At 41.7% G+C, this 27,304-nt stretch overlaps 2 protein-coding genes across 14 annotated transcripts in view; both read right to left on the reverse strand.

Moving 5' to 3' along the window:
- Window positions 1-202: 202 nt before the first annotated feature.
- On the reverse strand, window positions 203-21,266 carry CABYR (calcium binding tyrosine phosphorylation regulated). 12 transcript variants are annotated; one of them, XM_070778819.1, is made up of 6 exons: window positions 16,944-17,280; window positions 15,543-15,591; window positions 14,473-14,645; window positions 14,320-14,373; window positions 4,038-5,209; window positions 1,856-1,990 (listed from the first exon to the last, which is right to left on the reverse strand). In XM_070778819.1, the coding sequence occupies exons 3-5, from the start codon at window positions 14,618-14,620 to the stop codon at window positions 4,047-4,049; spliced, it is 1,365 nt and encodes a 454-aa protein (XP_070634920.1). In that variant the 5' UTR covers window positions 14,621-14,645; window positions 15,543-15,591; window positions 16,944-17,280; the 3' UTR covers window positions 1,856-1,990; window positions 4,038-4,046. The 12 variants fall into 12 exon arrangements, with proteins under 12 accessions (XP_019842219.2, XP_070634917.1, XP_070634920.1 ...); XM_019986660.2 differs by lacking the exon at window positions 16,944-17,280 and adding an exon at window positions 203-290 and having other exon boundaries at window positions 1,383-1,990; window positions 4,862-5,209; window positions 14,473-16,937; XM_019986659.2 differs by lacking the exons at window positions 15,543-15,591; window positions 16,944-17,280 and adding an exon at window positions 17,706-21,266.
- Window positions 21,267-23,485: 2,219 nt separating this feature from the next.
- TTC39C (tetratricopeptide repeat domain 39C) overlaps window positions 23,486-27,304 on the reverse strand; it is a 103,273-nt gene continuing 99,454 nt past the window's right edge. For both annotated transcript variants that reach the window (XM_070778813.1, XM_070778814.1), the window contains 4 exons: window positions 26,244-26,341; window positions 25,793-25,897; window positions 24,443-24,481; window positions 23,486-23,874 (listed from right to left, as the gene is read on the reverse strand). In XM_070778813.1, coding sequence (XP_070634914.1) covers window positions 23,785-23,874; window positions 24,443-24,481; window positions 25,793-25,897; window positions 26,244-26,341 — 332 coding nt within the window. In that variant the 3' untranslated portion in view covers window positions 23,486-23,784. The remainder of the gene's footprint in view (window positions 23,875-24,442; window positions 24,482-25,792; window positions 25,898-26,243; window positions 26,342-27,304) is intronic.

The following is a 27,304-nucleotide window of genomic DNA, read 5'->3' on the forward strand; positions in this document are numbered from 1 at the left end:
AGTGTCTTCTGGGTAAGTACAGTAGAAGAGTAAGGTGCCACTGTATTCACTCGGTGTGAATGCCAGATAGGGAATGATTAACTGGAGAACCTTGCTAGCAAACTGCTCGAGTGGAAATACATATTTTTTACAGTGTGTACCTAAGACCTGGTTGTGTTGTTTCTATATCCCCTAAGTTACAAAATAAGCAAGATGACAAGGCTTTATGCTTGCATGAAGTTTATTGATATAGTACGCTTGGTGGCAGACTCCACCTTGAACGTCGACTCAAACAATGTCCTTTTCGGCATCTGTTAGGAATAATGTAAACAGTAAATTGTTTACTCAGACAACTGAACATGTAAAATGAGTGGATGATCAGAAATGCAAGTCCTATGCTCCTGCTCTGCTAAGCTCATAACTAATGTTACCTGTGCACTAAAATATCCTGGCATCTCATGCTCAAGACAGCCATTTGGACAGTTCCACTGGAAGTCTACAAAGGGTGTGAGTAAGTCAATGTCCTAAGGTATTTGGAACACAGTGCCTCCTTAAATAGTCATTATGCACTTGAACTTGCCTCTAACTGACATCGAGCTTCTGGGGTTCAGCTGCTGTCTGTCTTCTGGTTTCCCACTGAACTCTTAATCCCATCTTTTCATTTGGGAGGCAGGTCCCCTCTTCCCACCTGACTTCACCTTAAGGGTCTCTCGTCTGTTCTTTCCTGCCTTTGGACTCTGGGGGCTCCGTGCATGACCAGCTTCTCCTAGGCACATGTCCGTTTACACTGGGACCTGAACACCCCATCTATTAGACAAAGGCCTGCATCAATACCTCTGTGCTCGCGTCAGGGAGGAGAGACTGACGCTGTATGTGGTAATAAGTACTGGTTGAAGAAAAATGTACTGATTTGTGAGGATAAAACTATTTACAGTTAACGCTGCTTTTTTAGCACTCTAATGTGTCTCCACCCTCTTTGTTCTGCTCTGAATACTCACTGTACGAGGGAGCCCGCTTAGCACATGGACCGAGTGCTCCTAAGTGTGCTCCCTCTAGAACTGCCCAACTTGCTCCTTCCCGCCCTTTAAACCTGCCAACTAGATTATAATGCCCACATAAGACTGTCTTTCTGTGACTCCATCGCCTTGGCATCTTCTGTAGGGCTAGACAAAGGACTAGGCATTCCAGGGTAAACGAGTTGGTTGACTGGTGCACGTCTGACACCACAGCCTTGGTGAGCGTCCCTGGTGCCATGTGCCTGCCACGCACCGAGTAGTAACTGGGCGTCAGGGAGGCATGCATTCAGCTGTCTTAAAGTACCTTTGTCTACAGGCCAACAAATCAAATTGCTGAGAACACACACAAACGTGTTAAGGCCCAGGTACACGAGGAGGAGAATTTACCTGCCAGTTTTAAGTTTCTGCTCTGCGAACATGGGCAGTAGTCACGGTTATTTCTCCAGCAATACCGTAACTTCCAAAGGGAGAACGTTTGTCACCAGATCCTGAACCTTTTTTGGCTACATCTTCTACCGGGAAAGCAACAGAAAGAAAAACTGGGCTTTTTGGTCTGGGCACATCTTGTCCACTTGGAGGAGGACTAGCATTCTGGGGGGTGGGGACGTGTTTCTGGAATTTCTGATCTGCAGGAAGAGCAATGGGCACTTGCACTGTGGCATATCTCTTCACGGCCTCTGACTGGGAAACAACAGCATGTCCAGGAACAGGCTTCCAATCCTGTGCTTCCTGAACATTTGAGCCCACTAAAATAAAAGGCGGGGCACTGGTCTTCTTGCTGTCGTCCATCATCACATAAGTTGGAGAAGTAACTTTCGGTGGATGCTGCAGAAACTGTGGATCCTTAGGATTAGAAAGATAGAGGGTCGCCTGGGGGAAAGGCCCAGGTACAGGTGGCGGTGATGGGCGGCTTTGTTGATTCATATCAGTTAGACAATAAAGGGTCCACATGTTAGAATATGGTGGTGGTTGTCCTGCTTCGCTTGCTGCTATCGCTACAAAAAAAAAAAAAATTTGCAGGCGTTAAAGGTTTGGTCTCTGTATCACGCGCTATGCACAGAAATGTCTTAAATTTTTTTTTTTTACATATAAACAAACAGCTGTAGTAATATGTGCCATAAAGCATGCTATAGAGAGGGCTAAATAAATTGTGTTTGGTAATGTGAAAGAAGAGAGATTCTCTACAGTTGGAAAATGAGAACAGTGTTTTGATAGCGAGTGGCGGGGACACTAGGGTTGTGGCTGAGGAGCAGTCTCATTCTAAGCTGCTGTTTCCAGGAACTTTAGACCTGGCTTCTCCAGGGTCCTCAGGAAATGAGTCAGCACTTCCAGCTCCACCAAAAGAATCAACTGAAGAGCGTGTGAAGCCACTGGAAAAAGTGTTAATGCATCTGCATAGTGATTCTTCTCTTTACAGAAGAAATCAGCACTCAGCACTTAGGTGGCATCTTTTGATCACATAATCAGTTATCTCGGGCCCTTTGCAGGCACTGTCGTCGCCTGCCAGTTGGTCACCATACACAAAACACCACATAATCTAGGACTCATAATCTAGAGCACTGCTCGGGCTTAGGCGAGGCTTGAAATTATAGGTCCTAGGTGGCAGTAGAAGGCTGCATGTTCTCTCAGTGGCTCTTTAAGGAAAGAAAAAAAAAAGGTCTTGGGGTGTTATCCATTCACTTCCACCAAGGATGCTATCATGTCAGGTTAGAGTTGTCTACTTGAAGCCAGTGCTGGTGTGGAGAACTGAGTCCCAGAAGATGGGACAGAAGAGCAACATATAGCCTTTGTGCAGTTTTTTTTTTTCTTCCTCCTTCAGAAAAGAAGACGACACTATGCACACGATTAAGCTACATTTTCAGGCTCCTGAAACTGACCCCTCTGGAAGCTAATTAAAGATAAGCACAAGCGAAGTCGTCAGGTGTCTGTGAAATACCTTTAGTGCTTTGGAAGCAGTTAAGCCACTTGAGAACAGTAACTTGGGATGAAGTGCTGCCTAGGCCACAAGTGTAATGCCAGCCCCCACAGGCTACGCTCCAATGCTGCCCCCTGCCTTTCCAGCTGTGCAGAGTCCCCGTCACACTGCCAGACAATTTCATCTCTAAACACCTGCTGTGGTAACACCTCTTTATCATTCTGACTCTGGTAAGAGTCATGATTGAGAGAGCTTCTGCAAAAGGAATGGGGGGCTGTTGGTTCCTGCACGTCCCACCTACCTCAAGGGAGAAGCATCGCGGCACTCGTCTGAATGAAGTAGGAGGGCGGGTGGACTGAAGGCCATTAACTAGACCGAGATGGGAGGTCAGATGTGCGTCTGTGTCACAGGAGAGCGGTAGTGATAGTTCAGCAGCCAAGCAAGCAGGTTGATTTAGGCTCCTGTTGGGGTAACGATGGAAGCCAGCCAGCCTTGACACGTCCATCCTTCCTGCTGCCGCTACCACCCCGCTCCCCTGGGGGACAGAACTTCACCTTGACCTTTCCCCTTTCCATCTGGCTATGAAGCTGCTCCCTCCGCTGCGAGAAGCCCCCAGGCAAGACGGCAGTGCTCAACCAGCCCCCCAGACCAGCTTGCAGAGCTCTCCCTCAGCGCGAAAGCAGTCAAACACACCACCATTTCTTCCATGTTTCCAACGCCACCACCTAGGTAAATGCATTGTTGTCTTTCACGTTTACGTTCACGAGTGAGAAATTTCAAACCAACACTCCGTGATTACAGTTTTGCAGTAGCTGTAACCAGATCACATGAACACATTTGTGCCTGACAACAGGTTCGAACATCTTTCGCGACACAGTATGTCCAAACAACAGAAGAGCACTCGATGACCAAATTTTGAGGCCAAGCAGTGGTTATGTCACTTTAAAATCACTCATCTCATGAGAGTAAAATCTCAAATACAACAAAGCCTTTATTTAAATAGGTTTGGCATTTTCAGTACTATTGAAAGACTTCTGACCAGTCTGCAGGGAGCCTACCTAGATGGTCACCTGAAATAGAGATGTCACCAGAAGTGTAGTTTTTAATTTTGTAAGTAATTTTCTTACCTGGCTCCATCAAACCTCGTTGGAAGGTGCTGCGTCCCGTTCTGGTTCCATTTCTGGTTCATAAAGACCTTCTGGAACAGGAGGTTGGGGGCCACTAGATGATCTTACGGACCCTGAGCGCGCGGGTTTGACCTCCGTCTCCTGGGACGCAGGGTTTTCCCCGGACTCCTGCCCAGCACTGCCAGGGGCCAGCGCAAAGATCTCCACTTCAAGGTGCATAGATTTCTCAGAGCTCACTGCTTTGGTAGAGCCGTCTGCCTCCACATGGACTGAGGAGTCATATTTTGTACTCTCCAACTGCACAAATTTTGCGGAACCCACAGATTTTTCAGACCCGCGTGAGGCTGTTTTGCCTACTACAAGTATGGGACTGTGTGGTGGTGACTGCTCCTTGCCTTTAAGACGAGCAACGTGATCAGAGAAGGGGATAACTATTTGTTCTGGTAACTGCTCAACATAAGTAACTCCTTCGATTACAGGCTCATCATTATAGATAGAAGCTATGTGCATGGTGGATGTCACCTCAATGTCAGCCTGCAAAGGGACCTCAGAAGCATGGTCACAAGCAGGAGGTTCTTGTTCACCCTGCAAGGGGGATGAGGAAGCCGTTGGTGATTCAGCCTTACTGCCCACACGTACATGGACAGATTTTTCGCTCACAACCTGCTCTGCTACCAGCTTGCCAGAACACACACTAGGAGGGGCCACCACGTTCTCTTCAGCAGCCTTCGAGCTCAGCGTCTCCTCGGAAATACCAGGCATACTTGTTGCCACATCCACCATTAAAATTTCAGATTGATCAGAATGAACAGATGGAACATTACCTAACATCTGAGCAGCAAACTGGGCGGGGTCCGCAGGGACATAGGCAAACTCGGAAGTGACGGCTGCTGGCAACGGTGACGATGGTGGGGTGGCGTTCTTAGGGGTGGTCGGTTTGGATGGGCCCCGGAGTGCTTCACCTGCATCCTCAGGCTCTGGGGACAGGTCAGCCTGGACTGACGGGAACTGAGTGGTTTTGCTGCTGAACAGCGGCGCTGCTATGTTATCCTCCTCGGTGTCCGTCGATTTCTCCATCCGTTTAGGCTCTAGGGAAATGGTAGACGTTCTTTCTGGTTCTCTCACACATTCTGCTTTCTTCTCTTGGGCCGCTCCTTCCGACCATTTCTCCACTAAAAATGAAGGTCAAATGAGTTAGTAAGTACATAGTCCTCAAAAAAGGAATTTTAAAGGAAGCACAGGTTGAGCATACCAAAGTCGTCATGTACGCAACCTTGAAAGTTCTGTTTCACTGTCCAACGTCTGTAACTTAAGTGTGGGCAGTGAAACTCCCCTGTCCTTATCTACCGAAGAGAGACCTCAGTTCATTACCTTAGAAATAAAGGACTACTTAAAGTAGCACAGTGACAAAAGCTAATAATCAGATACCACCTTCAGCTGGATCATAACTCTGCCTAAAAATCAGCTGAAAACACCCCTGAAAAAAATCTCCTGATCCAAACTTCCACAGAAAACTGGGGAAAGGAAAAAACACTTCATAACTTAAATGAAACACATGCTGTCATATTAAAAGGCATTCTCTAAGAAAACTGGTATATAAAGTTCAATTTACTAAACTGTAAAACTGGGCTACCATAGCATATTTTTACATTAGGAAATGTCATGTATTCTTATCTAAACATGCTAGCACCTGCTGGCGAGGTGGGCTGATGCGGCCGAAGCACTGACCCAGACAAGAGCAGCAGAAAGAGCTCTGGAAGAGGGCCTCAGCGAGTCCTTGGAGGGGAAGAAAATAACCATGGCTCACAAGCTCAAGTCAACTGATGACATACAGAAACTCCCAGAGCTGGAAAACTGCTGTGAAATCATGTTCTGGACTCAACATTGTGCTTGTCACTCACGTTTGTCTAACCACCTGAGTCAGGACTCAAACGTTTTCACATCTGCCTACTTTACTCAGGATTACCTCTTTGGAGAAGCATTTCCCTAATGTCATGAAATCAGCAAGAAAAGTTAAATTTGCCTCAGGAGAATATATTTGCTTCAAGTCAAAACTTTGGAAACGAGTCTTCATGGTAAAGAAATAGGTGCTTGGGGTTTAAGTCCTGGCCCTGAGTGTTCTCCCTCAGCCCCTTCTGCCACACTCTTGCCCCTGGGGGCAGCCTGCTGTTTCTCATCGATGATGCCAGGCAGGGACTCGCTGACCCAGGTGGTCCTTTCTCACTGTTCCTGTGGGTCATCCATGGCAGCTGATCTCTGCTTTCTATCTGTGGTCAGTTTTGAGCCAGTGGTAGGAAGGAGCCCTCTATTTGGTGTTGACATAGGACTTCTACCCTGCTTCCATCTTTCACAAAGGGCGTATGAGTGTGAACTTCCTGTGTCTGGAATCCCAGACTCCTCCAGCCGGACACCCAAGTCCACCCTTAAGGCAACGGCAAGGTCAGGACGCCCACTGCCACCATGAAACCCAAGCCCACTCCTCTCTAGACTCACCTACCAACTCTATGCCAGCAACTCTCTTTTCCCTCATGGGGACTTCCAATCCCAAAGTTGGCAGTCGTTTATTTACCATGAGCATTGTCAAGAACACAACCAGCTTTGAGATTGGATCACTGAAGTCCATAGATCGCCTGCATGGGACCCGTCGGAGATGTCACTTACAGGAATTCAGCAACTGTGGGAAGGCCATGTGCCCTTTTAAAACAGGCTTATCATTCCTGAAAAATCTAAGACTAATCCTTACACTTATTTTTGCCTTTGGAAGTCCCCTGTTAATCACCGTTCCGGAAAGGTAAGTGTTAGTAGCTCACAGTCGTGTCTGACTCTTTGTGACCTTATGGACTGTAGCCCACTGGGCTCCTCTGTCCGTGGCGTTCTCCAGGCAAGAATACTGGAGTGGGAAAGGTAAAGCATTATATAATTATGAATCATGACAACTCATCAGAGGATTTATGACATTGCTGCCTTCCCCACAACTTCTCATTGTAAAAAGGTACATGAGAGTCTGGATCTCAGTCCTGACTGAATAGATTTAATGGCCAAGCCAATGGTTCTGAGCTTCAGCCTCCTAGTCTGTACGATCTTGAGTCTTTGTAGAGATTAAATAGAATCATTCACCTAAAAGTTACTCTATAAACGATGAATCATGTATAAATGGGGAAAGAATAAATCAACACTTATTTTAAAAGTTTTGAAATGTAATATCAAATTAAAAATTATAAACCTATCTTTAAATCCGCTTTGATTAAAATTAGTTGGCTATTTCTTAATCTGGTTATAAGATGCAGGATGTTTTTCCCCATTATACTATATGTCTATATATATATACACACACACACGTCATATTTCATCACATTGAGATCAAATGCCTTAAGCTATAATAATGGTTTTGAAACGTAAAGCACTAGGTTAACCACTAGGTTTGGTTTAGAATACATAAGAGAATGTTAACAAATATATACATATGAGTTATACATATGTAACTTGAATTTATACTGAGTTTCTGTTTATCTATTACTACAGAAGGTAAAACATTCTAATGTTTTAAAGGTCTGTTTAACAATTCCAAAGATTGCTGACTTGTAACCTTAGCTTTTGTCTGCCTGAGAATGTATTCTTTCATTTTTAAAGGATGTATTCACTGCATATATATATTCATTCTAGGTTGGCAGATTTTTGCTTTCAGCACTTTAGAGATGTCATTTCATTGTCTTTTGGCTTCTGTAGTTTCTGTTAAGAAATCTGCTGTTTGTCCGATTATTCTCCTGAAAGTAATATGCCTTTTTACTCTTCCTGTTCTCATGGTTTTGTCTCTTTCAGCAATCTGACCATGATGTACTGAGGTGTCGTTTTCTTTGTCCTTATGCTGCCGTGTGTTCAAACTTTTTGAATCTGTAAGTTGATGTCTATCAGTCAGCCTTAGATAATTCTCCGCCACTTTTTCATCTACTCTCTTTTCTCCTCCTTTGACTGTAATTACACATTTTTCCCTCCTTTTGATCATGTCCCACACATGTCTTACCCTCTGTCCTCTTGTTTTTCTTCTTGCTTCAATTTGGGTATTTTCTACTACCCTGTTTTTTAGTTTCCAATTTTGTCTTCTGCTAGTAAAGCTGTTTAATAAGAATAACTGTTGTTGTTGTTTTTAGAGCCTTACTCTGTTGGAAGTTCTCCAGCTTTTCATCCATGCTTTCTATCTTTTAATTATCTTGTTCTAATAATGGCAAATATGATCCTCCTGAGACTTCCTTTTATATTTTGTCAAAGTAGGTATATTACACTTTGTTCTTACTCCTAGCACATTGTCTTACTCCCAGTCTGTGATGTTCCTGGGGTCTCAACTGAATTGCCAGTTTCCAGAAGTCTCTTCATTTTGGCTGAGTCTAAACTCCAAAGCCTCCCCCCAACACTGTACCACTTGTGAAAATCCTACTTAGCTTTCAGTCTTCCAGCAGCTGTTCTCTGCTAAGCCTTCTCAAACCTTAGAGTCCACACATGAGCACCTTAGGAGTTGGCAAAATAACCAAAGAAAGTATCTTTGCAGACTTTTGGGAAACACTTCTCCACAAATGCCTCCTCTCTGGTACTGTCGTCTAGATCCCAGCCTCGTCAGGAGCCCCAAACTCTGCTGCTGTTTTCTCTTCCTGGAGTGACTTCCAGTTTCTGCTTGGTCTCTTTTCCTGCACATGAATTTGAAAAATGCTACCATGGTGAATATGGGGCTCAAGTTTTGTGAACTCTTGTGGTTGAGCTCTGGCTCTGACCCACACACTGTGCTTTTCTGCTGCCTCTTAGTTACCTAGGTAGAAGCGTAATGCATACTACCTGGATGCTGCTCTCTGACTCCACTGTATTTACTACTCACGCTTCTACTTCGTGGAAAGTGTGGCCTGTGTGCTTATTTCACTGAAGGACTAAGATATTCTTCATAATTTGGTTGTCTTTAGCAATTAAGGACCAGTTGACAGTATTTTAGTCCCAGCTTGGACATTCTGCACTTAGCTCTCTGCAGGGTTGAGTCACTTCAGTTTTCCCATCTGGATTACTTGCTAGTCAGGACTCTGAGACATCTAAACACATTTGGATGCACGAAAAGCCAGACAGACCATAGGAAACAAATATTCTCCCAGGCCTACCTGAGAAAGACCTCCAGTATTTCAATCCAGTGCATAAATGCAGTTGGTTTATTCAGCCAATATTTACTGAAGGTCTGGTCATGACAGTTATAGTGTAGGATTTGAATGTAGCATGTGACGTGCTCAATGCAGCACCATGCTACCAGTGAGCTACCCAGTGAGCTTCTGAGGAGCATGCATTCTCTAGGCAGCACAAGAATGCAGAGAACAAGCCACCTGCTTGGGTCTCAGGGAATTCGGATCAGAAATTCTACCTACCTTATCGCCAGTTTGCCTCAGCTGGCATTTCTCATGCACCACAATCCCACTGTCAAGGACTTTCTATTTCCCTCTCCTATGCAGCAGGAAATGGCCTTTGAGCCTGTCTTTTCTCCTGCCTCCTCTATGGTTTATCTAAAGTAAAAACTTGATTCTGTTAACACTAGGTCTTAAAACACCTTTGAAAATTCCAAGAAAATCTCTCAACAAAAACAGGCTCCTATACAACTCCAAAGTTTTAGCCTTTTAATTATGAACCGAGTAATGGATTCTTTGCTGCAGACTCTATTTGCCTTTTCCCTAAAGCAAATTAATGCTTCAATGGGTAGAGATCAACAGAGCAAATAGGAAAAAATAGAGGTAATCTAAACCCGGGGTATACTAATTTATTATCTTTTAGAAATATACCTACAACACTGAAGAGTTGGGATTGACAGGGAGCTATCAAAGTGTCTGGCCAGCAGAGTCAGATGCTTAGCTTATGAGGCCCAGGATGGTCTTGCTTCTTATACTGACCTCTCCTTGTGTTCCTGACCTCATCTGGTTTGCTGTCCTGGCTTGCATGGCTTTCCTTATCTGCTTCTCAGCCCAGCATTCTCCTCTCTTAATCCTGACCCTGTATTTCTGTCCCTAGTCTTGACAATCTGACCCCAATTCTCAACTATACCCTTTTTCCTAGTGATTTATTTGCCATCTTTAGTATAGCTGCTGTTAAGTTGCCTCAGTCGTGTCCGACTCTGTGCAACCCCATAGACAGCAGCCCACCAGGCTCCCCCATCCCTGGGATTCTCCAGGCAAGAACACTGGAGTGGGTTGCCATTTCCTTCTCCAGTGCATGAAAGTGAAAAGTGAAAGTGAAGTCGCTCAGTCGTGTCCGACTCTTTGCGACCCCATGGACTGCAGCCTACCAGGCTCCTCTGTCCATGGGATTTTCCAGGCAAGAGTACTAGAGTAGGGTGCCATTGCCTTCTCCGTTCTTTAGTATAGACTACTACCAAAATACTTAATCTTACCACAGCATTACAGCATGAAGGACCTAAGCCCCACTCCCAACAACATCGCCAGATAATCATTCCAGTTTTTTAACTTAATGAAATTCTTATCTTAGTACAAATTACCACCCTGCCTAGGCAAACACATAATTTCAAGAAATGAAAGACTCCTTCTGACACAATACTCATCTCTGTTTAGGAAATCAGTATAGCCTTACTTGAAAATACTGCCCAGAAATGTAGAGTGAACACCCAAGCCTCATAAAATTTGGTATGGATAGTCCTGAAATAGAGATTCCTTTTTTGTTTAATAAAGGTGGATAAGCTACAAGTATGTGTAATGAATTCTATAAGGCATAAAGATAGAATTGGGCTTAAGAAACTGGAGACATTATTATATCTAATATGACTACATAAAACAATATTTAATGGTACACATAACTACTGTGATGCTACATAAAAATTGAAATTGGGCTCAGTGATCAGCAGCAGTTCATGACTCTAATTACTACTCTATGGCCACACCAAGAACATCCGACCAGAATCAGTTAGAATAGTTCGTTAACAGGCTAACTCGGTTAGGGACCTTGGTGGCCTAGGCCTTCTTGATTCTTCCAAAGTAGTGGCTATCTCCTGCCTCTGTTGGAAGTCAAGACAGGAATAACATCGGAAACTAGACTCAATTAGGCTTAGGAGGATGGAAGGTGCCACTCTGATGGAGAGACCACAGCCCTCTTCATGGAGTGGTGGCAAGGTCAGAATTAGTATAATCTGGGCTGTAGGCTCCATACAAGAAGCTGACAGGAGGAAGAAGTGAAAAGTGGGAGATAATGTGGGAAAAGAGAATTGAGATTTTGCTCCAAGTTCAAAAATTAAAGTTTTTTTCTAGAGGAATGTTACTGGTATGTTACTCTGGCTACTGTGGAAAGAGAGTCATACTACTAGGAAAATCTTCATGCTACTAAGAAGATCTAAGTTTAGATCCCAACTCTACCAAATAGTATTTTAGAAACTTACAAGTTACCAACTCACTCCCAAGCATCAGATTTCTCTTGAGTAAAACTGTAGGATGTCACCTATTTTATACAGTTGTCTTAATTGACAAAACATACTTTTTTGCCTAGGACAAAACAGGTAGTCAATAAATTCTATTCTCCTTCTTTCTTTTCCTAGATATACTAAGTGGTAGAACTTGACACAACTGTTTTGCCTTAAAATAGTGCCTGAGTTTCTCAAGTCCCCTCAATGACTCATGCAGATTAGTGAGGAAATTCTCCTGAGAAGACTGACACACAGAAACGCTCTCACTGATTCATACATAGTGAGACCTCTTTAATCAAATGGCAGAAAAGTCAAGAGGATCCAAAAGAGGGTTTTACATGAGCAGCTTTGCGAATGAGCACACGTGGGTGAAAAACTTGCTAGAGTGGAGGCTGGATAGAGGCAGGCTCTGGAAAATGGGAGAAAAGATGAGAAATGACAGAAGTGAGAAACGTTTGCTCCCATATCTGGTTCTTTTCTCTCCATCACCTGACTCTGCGTGAAATTCTGAAGGCGGTGGGGCGATAGGTAAACAGTACTGGTCCTGTGACAAGGCCTACCAACAGTGGGGTCCTTCTAGGAAAAATCCCAGATTGAAGTGTTGGAACCAAACGGTCTGTACAGGACATAGCTATCACCATACTTGCCATGCGTACAGGCAGCTTGGTAGTAATGCTGCTAGGCAGCAAACTCTCCAGTTTGGAAATAACTTTGGGGGATACATCTGGTATCTGGGAGATGAGTGGACACCAGTGCATTAGGGATGGCAATTTAGCTCTTCCCCACATAATTAAGTCTTAATAACTGGTGTTGTCTTTTTTTAAATAGAGGTATAGTTGATTTACAATGTGGTGTTAATTTCTGCTGTACAGCAAAGTGACTGAGTTACATATATACCTATTTTTATATTTTCCATTGTGGCTTATCACAGAATACTGAATATACTTCCCTGTGCTATACAATAGGGCCTTATTATTTATGCATTCTATATATAATAATGAAGAAGTCCATTAAGCCATTTGGGATGACAATAAAAGGCAGACATCGATACTGGACTGTAACATTGAACTTTTCTGGTCATACCTTCGTGTTACCTTCCCCCGCTCTCTGGTAAACTAGAATAAGCAACATTTGTTTTTGCTCTGCTGTCTAAAGAGCAATCTGTCTCTACAGCCATACTGTGAGCTTGCTTCCAGGATTATCTGTACATGCTCTGTCAATTTCCTTGATATCTATAGTTTCTAGAAGAGAAAGAGCAGTGTCTCTTACCCCTTAACCTCCATCAGAAGTACAGCTGCTCCATTAGTTCAGTCTGTTTATTTTGAACCTGAGATTCAAAGATGTTAATCCCTGCTGGACCAAAATCCATCCCTTTAGTCCATATCCTAAATTGAATGGTGGATAAACTCTTCAGTAAACAAGTTAGTCTCAAAGGCTACCACTTAGTTACCTGCCACCATGAAGATTCACTGACTTTATCACCATTCTCAAACATAGCCAGCCTGCACAGCCAGTCCTCTCAAACAGCTCCTGGTATAAACTAGTAGAAAGGCCGTAACAACTTTGCCTGCTGTCTCTCCTCCAGAAGGTCTTCCTAACCCGGGGATCAAACCTGTGTCTCTTACATCTCCTGCACTGGCAGACAGGTTCTTGACCACTGGTGCCACCTAGAAGCCTCAAGGTTATAAGCAAATCCCAGACCTGTTTCCCATGGTAAGCTGAGAACACCATCAGGACCCTGCAGGGAAGCAGCCAGACTAGACAGGAAATAAGATACATAAAAACGTTCCTATTTGAGTGGCGACTCACTCCCCTACCCTGTGAAATGCTGACTCTTGAGATTCCTAATCTTGTTTTCTGTTTTGGGTGTCTCTTTCACTGTAGGTCCAAGCCCTCAGGATTTTTACATTTTCCTAGGTTTTATCCCTAATTTCTCCCTATCTTGGCTAAGTTATCTATTAATATCAGTAGCAGAGAATAAACATGGATGTAACTCACTGTTCCTACCTTTTTTCTCTATGGTCACTCCAAAATGTTGGTCAGCCAATGGAGCATTATTTAGTTATTTCGTCACCATTTTCTCCACAGAATTCTTCCAAAAGCTTTTTCTTACAATTCTTTTAGACGTGTGCCTGTTCTTGGGATTTAACTAATACAGACTCTTTTGCTCATTGATCTTTCCAAATGTTCATCATGTAAACTTTGCCTTTTACATTTTTCCCCTTCTGATTTCCTCACTGTTCATCCATCCTCAGTTCCATTGTTATGTTCACATAAGATAGACATTTACACACATATATATAAAACAACTTTTTCCTGTAAGCAGATATATACAGCCTCACATCGCAAAGACAGGCCAGAGACCACGTAATATGGAAAATTTATCTGAATTGTCTATGAAAAGTATGTTTAATGACACCTAATTGCTGCCCTGTCCTCCAAGATGGACTGCAGTTTAAAGCATCATGGGGAGGTGAAAAACAAATGTGACTAACCTTTTCTATTAAAATAATCTTCCAAGAAGAGAATACACAACATTCCTAAGTAATGTGTCTCATTATAATTTGAGTCTTTACCACTACAAAATTCAGTTCAAAGATGGCATACTGGAAAGGGTTTACACACCCTTCCTTCTAGATCTCATGGTACCAACAAAAGTTGAGGGTTTCCTGCAAAGTGTCAGATTTCTTAAAGAAAAACTGATTCAGTAATAAAAATAAAGCATCAGTGTGATTAAACATCAGTGTAATTATTTAAACAGTATTTATATCATTCTTAAGTTGGAGCATATGTTAGGCATGATACAGTAATTCATAACTAGGTTTTTATGAAACTATTACTACTTATGGCACTTACCTTTAATCTGATGAAATTGTTTAACCAGATCTTTTATATCCAGACAAGGACGTCCTGAAGAAATAAGAACAGGAAATGAGATACATAAAATTCCCAATTTAAAATACTTTCTTGTTCAAAGCAACAAATGTATAATCTAAAGCAGTAACAAACCTTCTCTAAAGAGAATAAGTTCTCTGAAATAAACTGCTGCGAACTGGGTGATGTTTGGTGGATTGGTTTTGAGTATGGCTCTGCTAACTCCCTCAAGCAGAGTCTTGAGGCCATAAGGTACGACAAGTCTGGGCTTTGAAGAAATCATGCTGGTGGGATGTCTGTAATCTCAACTACAATGAAGAAAAACAGTCTTATAAATAGTATGGAAGTTTACTATTGAAAATGTTACGAGTTAACTATAGTTTCTAAGAATAAATCTATTAAAATTATTAGTTTTAGTGCAGATTTCTAGGTATTTATTCAAGAAAAACTGTTTAATGGTAGTTTGAAAAATAAAAAAAGAACCATACTACCAACAACATATCATGTGCAGATGAGCAATCGAGTACTGTTAAAGAAATCCATGGGAAAAGCCCTGCCAGAAACACCAGAATGATACTAAAAACAAAGATCAAAAACCAGACAAAACCTATTTTTACAAAATTCAGTAAGTATTTTGTGCAGTAGAATTTCAAGAAAGATAAATTAAGCTCATTTATCTATGCCTAAGAAACATCCTTCCAAACCACATGGGAACTGGCTTTTCTGTACATTCATCAAATAGAGTTATTACAAATTAAATTTCTACAAGAAAATATTTTCCCCGCACTTTCCTAAGTATATCCTCAGACACACTGATCATCCTTAAGTGTATATATTTTAGCTTTGTTTTTAAAATTAGTTACTTGTGGTATTATACCAGCCACCACCATCCATTCTTTTCTATCTTCCCTTGACCTCTACCTTAGTTTTCCTCTCTCCCTTCTCTTGGCTTTCTGGATTTTTAAGTGGTACCAAGGGCATTGCATAGCCTTTACTGTGTAACTCTAAGCTGCAGAGGTTGCTACCCTAAACTTGTGTCAGTGTGTGTGTGTGTTTTGTTTCATTCTAAAAACTTTTAAGAAGGCTTATGAATACTCATAAAGAACAATAAAATATTTAAGGAACTCAGTTCAGTAGTTAAGAGGAAAATTATGGTAGGAAAAATAGGATTAAGCCACAGGTAAAGTTAGTATCCCAATACAAACCTTAGGTCCTACACTAGAGATGGATTGTCAGATCAGCCTTCTGAATTACCTAGAAGCCATCACATCATAAAGAGTTAAATGATCAGGTTTCCTGAGATTAAAAAACAAATCAGATGCTTGGGAGAATCACAGCTATTCTGGACAATGAGTCCCAGGAGAAATTTCTCCTATGGGTCCTCATAAAGAGAACAGTGTAATCATGTACCAGGTCCTCAACAATATCTCTGTAGTAAATAGAATAATGAGTTTCATAGAGTAAGTGACACAGTTCAGTTATAGCCATTATACAAGGGGCCAGCCTCTAATAAAAAGCAACTAATGTGCTGAAGAATTGATGCTTTTGAACTGTGGTGTTGGAGAAGACCCTTGAGAGTCCCTTGGACTGCAAGGAGATCCACAGAGATCAGCCCTGGGTGTTCTTTGGAAGGAATGATGCTGAAGCTGAAGCTCCAGTACTTTGGCCACCTCATGTGAAGAGTTGACTCATTGGAAAAGACTCTGATGCTGGGAGGGATTGGGGGCAAGAGGAGAAGGGGACGACGGAGGATGAGATGGCTGGAGGGCATCACCGACTCGATGAACGTGAGTTTGAGTGAACTCCGGGAGTTGGTGATGGACAGGGAGGCCTGGCGTGCTGGGATTCACGGGGTCAGAGTCGGACACGACTGAGCAACTGAACTGAACTGAATGTGGCATAGCACCAAAGGTCAAGAAAAAAAAATGTTTTGGCCAAAGCAAACTCTTTGAGAACATAATTAAGAATACTGTATTCAAGCCCCTAATGAAAACTTACTATTAAGAGTTTCATCTAACAGGAGCTTCACTGAATTAAACCATCTTTAAAATAACTAGTGGTGCATCTCTGGCAGGCCCACATGCTGAATGTTAAGGGACATAGTAATTAAATGGATGACACATGTACATTTCATATATATGTATTTTTTAAAGAATATCCTGTGCACCCCAGTGTGAGTTTCAAAGTGGCTTACCAGGAACCCCGACAGCTAACTATAGTCAGCACTTGGTGCTACCAACTGTGAGGAGAGCACCCCCACCCCACCACACGCGAATATGCGGGGTATTTAGCGCCCCAGGACCAAGGATTGTGCGTCCTGCGATGCAGTGCCTTACAAAGAATCGTCCTGAAGATGAGAAATGACCGTGACACGGATCGTACCTATATCACCGGGTAAAGTCACACATAGGGCCGTTGAGGGTTGTGTAAAATGACAGCTTATTAGTTCTCCCCAAACTGGTATTTGACCAGTATTTGTCTAAAACCAACAAATTTTACAACCCCTACCCCGACAGAGGAGTAACGCCTGAATAGGAACGGCGCGCCTCTGGCTGAAGATGCGAGAGTAGGGGGCTTCGGAGCCACAGTTCGTCAAGGGTACCCACCACTCACTCCCTAAAGACTGTGCAGGGTGCTCGTTTTTGCCGTTTGGTTGGTTTGGTGGAAAGGGCAGAGAGACCTGGGTGAGCAGGCGTCCCAATTCCACATCGACTACTTTGGCGGTGGCGGACCTGCCGACCCGGACCCCGGACCCCCAAGTCCGCCCCAAGGGCGCTGACCGCCTCACTGGCGGATGTGGGCCCGCCCCTCCGCGCAAGCCTCCCACTCTCCTGACGCTAGAGGAACCTTCCAGCAACCACACCGCGCTCTAGAGGCCTCGAGGGCCTAACGGCCGCCAAGCCGCAAGGGGGTGGGGGCGGGGGGGGCTTTCCTCCAGAATCGCCCCACCTTCTCCTTTTCGGCTACGCTCTACTGAGCTTCCTCCGTGCCCCCTTGCCGGCGGCTCCTGGAGGAGACGGCGCTCCCTGCAGGGTCTTTTATACCCCTGGGGGACGTCAGGCCTACGTCACAAAGCCCCGCCCTCCCTGAAGCTCTGAACGGGCGCGGGAGGAGGCGGGAGTTTAGCGGCCACAGCCAATGGGAAGCCGAGAGAGACAAAGGTCGGAACTCCTCGGAGCAGGGAGGAGTGTTTTTGCCTTTTCTAGCAGAATACACAGGAGCATAGGAAACAGGAGTCTCCATGCCGTAACAGGCTCTCCATTTTGGGTCTAGCTTCGAAGAAAACAGATTTACGGCAGTTTTGTGTGGCTGTCACTGCATCACACTACTCTCCCCTCGTCCCCCTTATTCTGCTGCTCTCTACTCACCTTTTTGAAAAAAAAAAAACTCTGCCGATGTACACAACACACACTGGTACAATAATAGGATGCAGCACAGCACTCCTCTCAAGACACATGCCTGCTGAAAGAGAATCTGGCATTGATCCTGAATCTTCCTGTTTCTCGTAATTCCGGATCTTGCAATACTTCAGGCATGGTATATCCTTCGCAAACCATACCATCAGCTGCAGGTTGCAAGTCCATAAGGACTGTGTGTAACTTTAGCTCCCTTTTACCCAAGTGAAACTGACTCCTTCAAATACCCTCTCTGCTTTTTTACCCCGTTCGGGCTCTAATGTTTGTCCTGGGCATTTATACCATCGGAGTCATGATGGTCAAATTCCAAGCAGCCTTCGTTGTAATCCATTTCCACACGTTTAAAAAGCAACAAGAATCACTGTAAATCAACGATTAAATAACATCATCAGGGCATATATCCGACAAAACTTTTTAACTTGAGAAAAAAATGAAGACTACCAGAGCACGTTGCAGTAACAAGCGATGTTAAAACCCTGGCCTACATCTATGCTGCACACACCACTTTATGAGGATATTAATTTGTCCATTACCTATTACTGAGTGCCTATTATGTGGCAGACAAGCCCCTTCTTATGAATATTACGTTTTAAAAGAAGAAATGCTCTTTTAGTGTGACTTGAGTGTGATGATAGATCTGCAGGTGGTACACTTTTTGGTTCTCATCGCTGTCTCCTCGCCCCCCCTCCCCCTGACTTTGTAGTGTAAGTAAAAGTGAAATGAAAGTGGACGATTCCTTTCCACTTGTTTAGTTTATAATATATTTAATTATCAAAAGTGTAATGACTCTGGGCTAAGAACCCCAAGTACAAACATTAGATATCTCATTTATGGTGACTTTTGGAATGAGGGACATATGCTTATGTCGCCTAACCAAACTTGGTCGGTCACCTTGAACACGGATTAGGTGTTATGTACTGTGCTAAATCGGCAACACAGAAGGCAAGCCTATATACTTTTCCACATTTCTGCAATGTGGAAGTTCTGTCCAAGTTCCTCTGAAAAGCAAACTGTTACAGCAAAAGCACCTAACAAATTTTAAAACCTCTATGTGCTGCTTGATTTCTAGAACTCCTAGGGATCTGATGTGGCTTTACAATCTTCTTGTCCTTGTGTTCATCTCTCTCAGTCACTGGGGATCTAACTAAAATCCAAACCTACTTTGTTCTTCATTGCTTCCCGTCCCTCCCTGCTGCAAATCCTTACTCCATAGAAGTCCATGGTTCTTGCTGTGACCTGTGCAACTATCTCATCTTACCATCTGGTTTCCATTGACCCTCGAGAGACTGGACCTGAAGACACGTGCCGTTTGTCACTCTGTGCCTTTGCTCATCAGGTCCAAGGCCTGAGACATCTTTCCAGCCGTCATTTTCACATGACTGCATCTTTCTCCTCCTCTAAAACTCAGCTCAGCAATCTCCTACTTTAGAAAACCAAAGGGTTAGAAGCATTTTTTCCAGCAGCCCCATAATATGTATAACTCTGCCATACAGTTGACTCTCTGATTTACTACTTACCAAAAGATGATAACCTAGGGCCATCTCTCTCTAGTGTATTCTATCTGCATTAGCCTTATCCTAGGAGTCTGTTAAAAAGGTCTTCCTAAGCCCTACTTCAGTTCAGTCGCTCAGTCATGTCTGATTCTTTGCGACCCCATGAACTGCACCACACCAGGCCTCCCTGTCCATCACCAACTCCCAGAGTCTACCCAAACCCATGTCCATTGAGTCGGTGATGCCATCCAACCATCTCATCCTCTGTCGTCCCCTTCTCCTCCTGCCCTCAATCTTTCCCAGCATCAGGGTCTTTTCCAATGAGTCAGCTCTCTGCATCAGGTGGCCAAAGTATTGGAGTTTCAGCTTCAACATCAGTCCTTCCAATGAACACCCAGGACTGATCTGCTTTAGGATGGACTGGTTGGACCTCCTTGCAGTCCAAGGGACTCTCAAGAGTCTTCTCCAACACCATAGTTCAAAAGCATCAATTCTTCAGTGCTCAGCTTTCTTTATAGTCCAACTCTCACATCCATACATGACTGCTGGAAAAACCAGAGCCTTGACTAGACAGACCTTTGTGGACAAAGCAATGTCTCTTCTTTTTAATATGCTGTCTAGGTTGGTCATAACTTTCCTTCCAAGGAGTAACTGTCCTTTAATTTCATGGCTGCAATCACCATCTGCAGTGATTTTTGAGCCCCCCAAAATAAAGTCAGCCACTGTTTCCCCATCTATTTGCCATGAAGTGACGAGACTGGATGCCATTATCTTAGTTTTCTAAATGTTGAGCTTTAGGCCAACTTTTTCACTCTCCTCTTTCACTTTCATCAAGAGGCTTTTTAGATCCTCTTCACTTTCTGCCATAGGGTGGTGTCATCTGCATATCTGAGGTTATTGAGATTTCTCCTGGCAATCTTGATTCCAGCTTGTGCTTCCTCCAGCCCAGCATTTCTCAGATGTACTCTGCATATAAATTAAATAAGCAGGGTGACAATATACAGCCTTGACGTACTCCTTTTCCTATTTGGAACCAGTCTATTGTTCCATGTCCAGTTCTAACTGTTGCTTCCTGACCTGCATAGATTTCTCAAGCCCTACTTAGAATCTATTGAATTAGTATCTCTTTGTAGTTGTAAAACTACAACTTGAGAACCACTCCAGAGTCCATCTAAGCTACAAGTATGTTGTTTCTATTGAATGTCCTGATCAACTAGGAACTCAGCCCCCTTGCTAGTTTCACAAGTTAGCCAAATGGGTGAATTGTGCTCACTTTAACTGAAGGAGCCCATCTTTTAGGAACTAACTTTCCCTTTTCTCGTTCTCCCTTCCCTGTACTTTTCTAAATTTTCTAAGTATTTCCTCTTCCTAAGTTCAAGTTCAAGCCTCCCCCCACCCCAACTATGTCTTTTCTTGAGAGGATCTGGGCCTAAAAATACTTTTTCTATAAAATAAAACCCTGGTGGCTCAGCGATAGACTCTGAGCTTCCACTATATGGGGCATGAGTTCAGTTCCTGGTCAGGGAACTAAGATCCCACATGCCAAGTGGTGGGGCCAAAAAATATGTAAATAAAATGTACAAACAACATCCAAACCAAAAAAAAAAAAAAAATACGTAACAAACAAAATGTGACTGTGTGACCATGTATCTTCATAGGTAAGGATCCGTATTTGAATACTTGCCACCACAATCTGCTTAAGGAAGCAATCAACTAGGAAAGTTTACATAGCAAAGGAAAGAGTGTGTGTGTGTGTGTGTGTGTTTTAAAAAACCATGTATACGCTGTCTTTCAATTTTAGTTGGCAGAAAGATAAAAATGCAAATTCTCTAAATAATTGACTTACACAATATGGGACAATAAATATTCTAATTTTCTGTGACATCTGAAAGTAATAATTCTTTACTTAGCTATCATGTGCTAAAATCAAAAAGATACCTATCCCAATAAAAGTAAAATCTTAAATACATTAATCACAGAGGTACATATTATTATTACTAGACCATGCCTCCAAGTGTGTCAGATTATAATTGTGTTCCAAGTACAGAAAATATACATTAGAGATTTCTCTCATCATAGGCACAATCTAATACAAAAATATATCTGACACTTATAAATTAGAAGGTCCACTTGACAGCCTCCAAAACAGGAAAAGGGGAAGGAATGATGCCAACATTAAAAAAGCACACACAGATGCAAACATGATTATTGATTATTTTCTTCATCAGAGAGGGGTAAAGAGCAATTTACACCAAACTAGGTTTCCAGGCAGGTAACAGTAACTCAAAGGTTGGGTAAGTCATGGCACGCAGGCCAGACTGTTATAAATTACTCCACTCAATACTGTACTCAGATTTCAGTGAATCTAATGGCTTTGTGTACTCAGCACAGTTTTGTTATTTTAGTATTTTTAGAACCACTGTCTACCCCCTCTCAGAGCTCTACCACCAGGTTCCAGATAAACCACCAGGGCTATCCTGCATCAAACCCAGCAGAGACAGTTTATAAACAGATCTATAAACGGACTAGTAGAGACGACTCACTGAGCAGTGTTGCAATCATGTGTATTCAGTGAAGTGAACTGAACACAGATTTATTTGAAATCCTGAGATCTCTCTGGAAAAACAAAAAGTTTTAAAGCAGTTAAAGCAGAAAAGTATGGAGCCTTATGTAATCTTTTACTACTGAATAGTAAGTAGCTTGAACAATACCTGATCTGAAAATTCAAATAAGTATGAATACTGGAGCAAGAACTTCATGATTCCGAACGCTCCACAATCATAAGTGAGAAATTTGCCATATAAACTATAACCAAAAGGACATGAAAATGGCGAGAGCCATATTTTAAAGATTCATAACATTCTTTCCTTCAAACCAGGTATCTAAAACTTTTAGACACCAATTTTCCCCTTCAGAAGGCATCTACCTGGCTCCTGGATCTTCCCGTTCATGAAAGTACGTAGCATCTTTTCTCTCTGGCTAGCATCTAAAACCCATGCAGCAGTCCCACTAGAAAGAAAGTCAACGTTAATAAGCACTTTGTAAGTGAAAAAACATGAAGCAAGTTCAGCCAAAGTCAGTGAAGAGCAAGCATTTTTTTAAAAGAAACTATTATTCCCTCAAAACCTGATTAAGTAGATTGAAGCTGCCAAAGCTGTAGCTGCCCCTCCCATGTTTGTTTTGAAGTGAAATATTAAAACTGCTGATGTTCTATGAGATCATACTTCAGCTAAAACGATATGTAAATTAAATGACACTCCAAGAGGATATTCTATAGGGCACTGAAAATTTTAAAAATAACTACCCTTAAGATTGATCCAGGTTAGCCACACAATGATGAAATAAATTTTAAAATGACTGAGGTATTTAGATTCTTTGAAAATACAGGTATGCAGTACTGAACAAAGAGGTAAATTCAATGACAATAAAAATTAGCAACAAAGGATTAAAAAATAACTTTGAAGTCTATTTACAATATCAATAACCTGAGCTAAGGGGAAAATGATTAAATCCTGGCAACAGACAGCCCAGCAAATCCCTCACCAGCAAATACTTTGAGGCAAAAAAATCTGTGCGCTTTCAAGAACAGCCTTTTCATGCAATTTGCTGAAAAAGTTCCAAAACTTGGAAACTAGACAATTAATTACAAAGGAAGGGAAACACCTATAATGTAGGTGTTATTAATCCTGTCTGTAGTCTAGGTCTTCTAATACATTAGCAAAACAGCTATACTTTGGGCTGTAAAACTATCTTCTATTTGCTTTCATGTTGCTGGCTTTCAAAGGGAAAAAAGTGTTTGTCCTTTGAAACATTTTTGTAGACAATCTGGAGATAAATATTTTGATGACACAACTTCAGCTGAGAAGTATTTTTTTTTTAATAAGGAAAACTTGGAATTCTGGGTTATTAACATATTTGTTTTTACAATAAAAGAATTATTTGGTCTGTGGTCAGGAGACCTGCATTCTATTCAAGACTCTATAATAAGAGGAATAATTAATTGGAATAAGTCAATTCGCTTTCTTGTGCCTGAGTCTCATTTTCTGGACAATGGAGATTAGAATATCTGTGCTATTATTCACAGGAATAGTTTGAGGATAAAGTAAAACTGGAAAGCACTGCTATTTTTTCAAAACACAATATAAATACTATGTTGTGATACTGTTAATAATTTTACAGGTACTTTGTGTTACCCAGTCAGATGTGTGCTTCAGGTATGCATTCCTACAAGATCGCAGGTTGAATATTTAGTTTACTTTTATTTTAAAAATAATAAATCACAAAACTAAAATGTTTGAACAAGGTCACTTAACCCTCTCCCCAGGTGGTTAGTTATTATCACTACCATCATCATCACTTTTCTTTTTTAAGCTATGTGTTTAAAAGAGGAGATCTTGAATACATCAGCCTAACTGAGGAAACGTGTCCTGGGTCCAGGTGGTTTTCGAAGAAAAGCTGATCTTCATAAGAGCGGTGTGCTCTGCTTTTAAAGTGCAGAACCTGTGTTGGGGAAGGACACAGCAGGAACTTGGGGTCTGTCACTGAGGGACCAGTTCCCTCATTGAGGCCAGAGCAGCATGAATGCGGACATGCAACCTGTTTTCAAAGTCGTAGCCAGAGAAATCCTCCTGCAAGACCAGAGAGAGAGACTATTAGCTAAGCTGTCGGTGCTACTACGGTATTAATCACACGGCACTGTCTGCTTCCCACAGTAAAACTCCTTACGCACCTAATAATGGCTTCACATTCACTTTTTTTTTTTTTCAATTCCCCAAACATCAAATTCTTATCTGTTTTTAAAATGTCAACTGAATGTTATTAAATGCTGTCTTTGGAAAATTTCCCTCATGTTATTCCTAAGACAGTAGTCTGATGCTGGGCTCAGTGGAAGTTACTGCTAAACTTCTTAAGAACACAGTTGTGAAATCAACAGTTATTTTCCCACTCAAACAAGAAGAGTTTCTATAAAGCATGATGAGCAATTTCATCGGAATTTTTTGTGTAATTTTACTTAAAAATCAACTGCTCACTCATTCAGTTATGACTTCCTCCTGATTCAGTTATGACTTCCCCCTCCAGAAATATTATCAACCAGGACAATCGTTTCACAAAACCTCTTGAATTCAGGCTCCAGAGTACACACAGAGGACAAGGTCACTGGAAAAAGAGAGACTGGGGATTTTGGGGCATTTTTACCTTTGCTTGAAGGAGGAGAGTTCTGCCTCTTCCTACAGTCTATGAATATAAGAAAAACACATTATCTCTTAACACCTGTGTTTATGTACTCAAGCAGAAAATGTTATAATAGAAGACTTGTTAATTCCAACAATTTATGGTGACCTAGAGGGGAGTCAACTGCTCATTCAAGCATAATGACTCAATTTTTCTTTAATATAATGATGTTTATTTACATCAAGGAATTACTTGATAATTTTTCATAATTTTAAGTATTATTCTATAAACAACTAAAAGAGTTAAAACAGTTTAAGACCCTACTAAACAATCTAAATTTGATAATTTAAGTTTATTGGAAGTCAGTAAGCTAGATCTCTTTTTGAAGGCAATACTAATTGAGAACAATCAGCTTCATTTTTCAAGAGATAAATCATACTTGTTGTATTTTATGTATATGTATTCTAGGTTGCATTAAGAGTAAAAATTTTCTTAAAGAATATGGCATTAGAAATTTCTACCAAAATTCATAAAAACTGCATTTTCTCTTTTGGTAAAATTAGAATTTCAAATGAGAAGGCTTATCAATTAAAAGCCTTATCTTTGGCAAGATAGGTGACATATTTAAGGATTAGGCTAGAATATTTCTGTTGATTTAGCTCAACTTTTAAAAAAATCCATATATTTGAAAGCTGACTTGAATGTATTGAAACCTAGAATTTTATATAGTCAATATTATGTAACTGAGCTTCTAAAAGAAGGTATTAAGCAAATCCAGCACTGTTGAAATTCTGTTTTTTAAAAACTGTGCCATTGTGCTTAAATATACATCTTAATAATCCATCAAATTTACAAGGTATTCTAAAAAATTTTAAGTAATCCTACACATCATCCTCATTTATTCTCACTACAGTCTTTATTAAATTGGAAAGGCAGGTATTTTTTATCTTGTTTTACAGATTAGGAACAAAGTATATGGTTAAGTAACTTAATTGGTATCATACACTAAAGATAAAGGATAGCACTAGGATCACAATGAAATTCTGTATTCATCTGAATAAACCACATTACATCATATTATAATGATTATAATATATTATAATCATATTATAACTCTAAAAAAAAGACAATGATTTTGCCTCAAATGAATTTTTGTTCAAAAAGCTATGTTTCTCTTTGTAACTCCAGGGAATAGATTACCTCCTTCAACACAGTAATATAGGATTAGTAGCTTCTTGGATTCATCCCGTGTGGAATCAAGGAAAACAAAACAAAACAAAAAACCAACTTGTTTTAAATGAAGGATGTTTTGTGCCTGTTCACTTCCACAGTTTTGCTGATGAACGTTATTTAAGAAAATAGGCAAGATCTTACCTCTGGTTTGTCTAATAGAAGACAGCCAAGTTCATAGCAAGCATATGGCTGAACGTATAAGTTATTCTGCCGACATAACTCATCTTTGACAGCTCGCTGAAAGAACTGAAAGTAATACAGATGTTATTAGAATGAACAAACAAAACTGTCTGCCTCCTCACTTCCTCTTCCACCACTTGAGACGGTCATCTTTGATAAACAGATAATGCCAGAAAAGGAGCCCATAGGTGAAGAAATATTCAAAGGCTCTGAAGTCACATTAAAAACGAACATGAACCATCACCAACTTCTGGCATCTGAGAGGATGACCTTCATCTAATAAAGTGGATGAAACTCACACTGTGATGGGAGACTGGCTTTGCGTAACACTTTCCTTTTTCTCATTCACAAGCCCACATGTAGTTTTTCATAGTTCAGTTTTCTTAGCTATGACACCACGTGAACAGTTTACCTGAACAGCATCTTCTGAGTTCCCTAGACATTTGTGTATGGCACCAAGAAGCAAATACTTTAATCCAACGACAGATGAATCATCTACTCCATGGCAAGCTTAAAGAGAAGACAGCAAGAAGGGAATACATTCATCAGGAGTTGAGAATCTCATTGCTTAGTGACTCACTGAGTTCAAACTGAGAAGGTTCCCCTTCCTCGTCCATTAGTGAGTCTCCTTAGTCCAAGAAAGTGATAATCTTTCTTATGCCTGCCAATTACTATTTTATATTTGCATGTGTGTTTGAATTATCTCTAAACACATAGCCTACACTTGTGCATTCAAAAGAACATAGTCGCTAAGATTCTTCACTGTTCCTTTGTGTTAGACATTAGTAGATATTCCAGACTTGCATCAACAACCAGGAATGGGTTTTAAATTATGAATATTTTTAAACAACAGAGCAGAACTTGCACATCCAAAAGCAATTTTATTTCAAGTAATCTCCTTGGGAGGGTTACTGCTGCTGCTGCTGCTGCTAAGTTGCTTCAGTCATGTCCGACTCTGCGACCCCATAGACGGCAGCCCACCAGGCTCCCCCGTCCCTGGGATTCTCCAGGCAAGAACACTGGAGTGGGTTGCCATTTCCTTCTCCAATGCATGAAAGTGAAAAGTAAAAGTGAAGTCGCTCAGTCGTATCCGACTCTTAGCGACCCCATGGGCTTTACACACCTACTCTAATTACAGGGCCTCCGTGTACAACTTCTTTTGGAGTTGTATTACTCTGCTCTGGAATATCAATACTGACAAACTTTTTGACCTTTGAAAGGAAACCTGTTTTTTTCTTAATAAGCAAAAGGCATCTGCAGAGAAGTCTGATGATAAAAGCATGGGACTCAGGGGCTTCCCTGGTGGCTCAGTGGTAAAGAACCCATTTACCAATGCAGGAGACATGGGTTCGATCCCCAGTCTGGGAAGATCCCACCTGCCGTGGAGCAGCTAAGCCCGTTTGCCACAACTACTGAGCCTGTGCTCGAGAGCCCGGGAGCTGCAACTACTGAGGCCCCTGCGCCCTAGAGCCT

This window comes from Bos indicus, chromosome 24, assembly GCF_029378745.1.
Source record: "Bos indicus isolate NIAB-ARS_2022 breed Sahiwal x Tharparkar chromosome 24, NIAB-ARS_B.indTharparkar_mat_pri_1.0, whole genome shotgun sequence".
Taxonomy (NCBI): domain Eukaryota; kingdom Metazoa; phylum Chordata; class Mammalia; order Artiodactyla; family Bovidae; genus Bos; species Bos indicus.

Bases quoted from the DNA above. Each gene is read 5' to 3' on its own strand.
- CABYR (XM_070778816.1), bottom strand. From the start codon at position 14,620: ATGATTTCTTCAAAGCCCAGACTTGTCGTACCTTATGGCCTCAAGACT. The intron at 14,374-14,472 runs GTTTGTTACTGC...TTATTTCTTCAG, and splicing joins ACTTATTCTCTTTAGAGAAG to GACGTCCTTGTCTGGATATA. The intron at 5,210-14,319 runs GTAAGTGCCATA...CTTCATTTTTAG, and splicing joins ACAATTTCATCAGATTAAAG to TGGAGAAATGGTCGGAAGGA.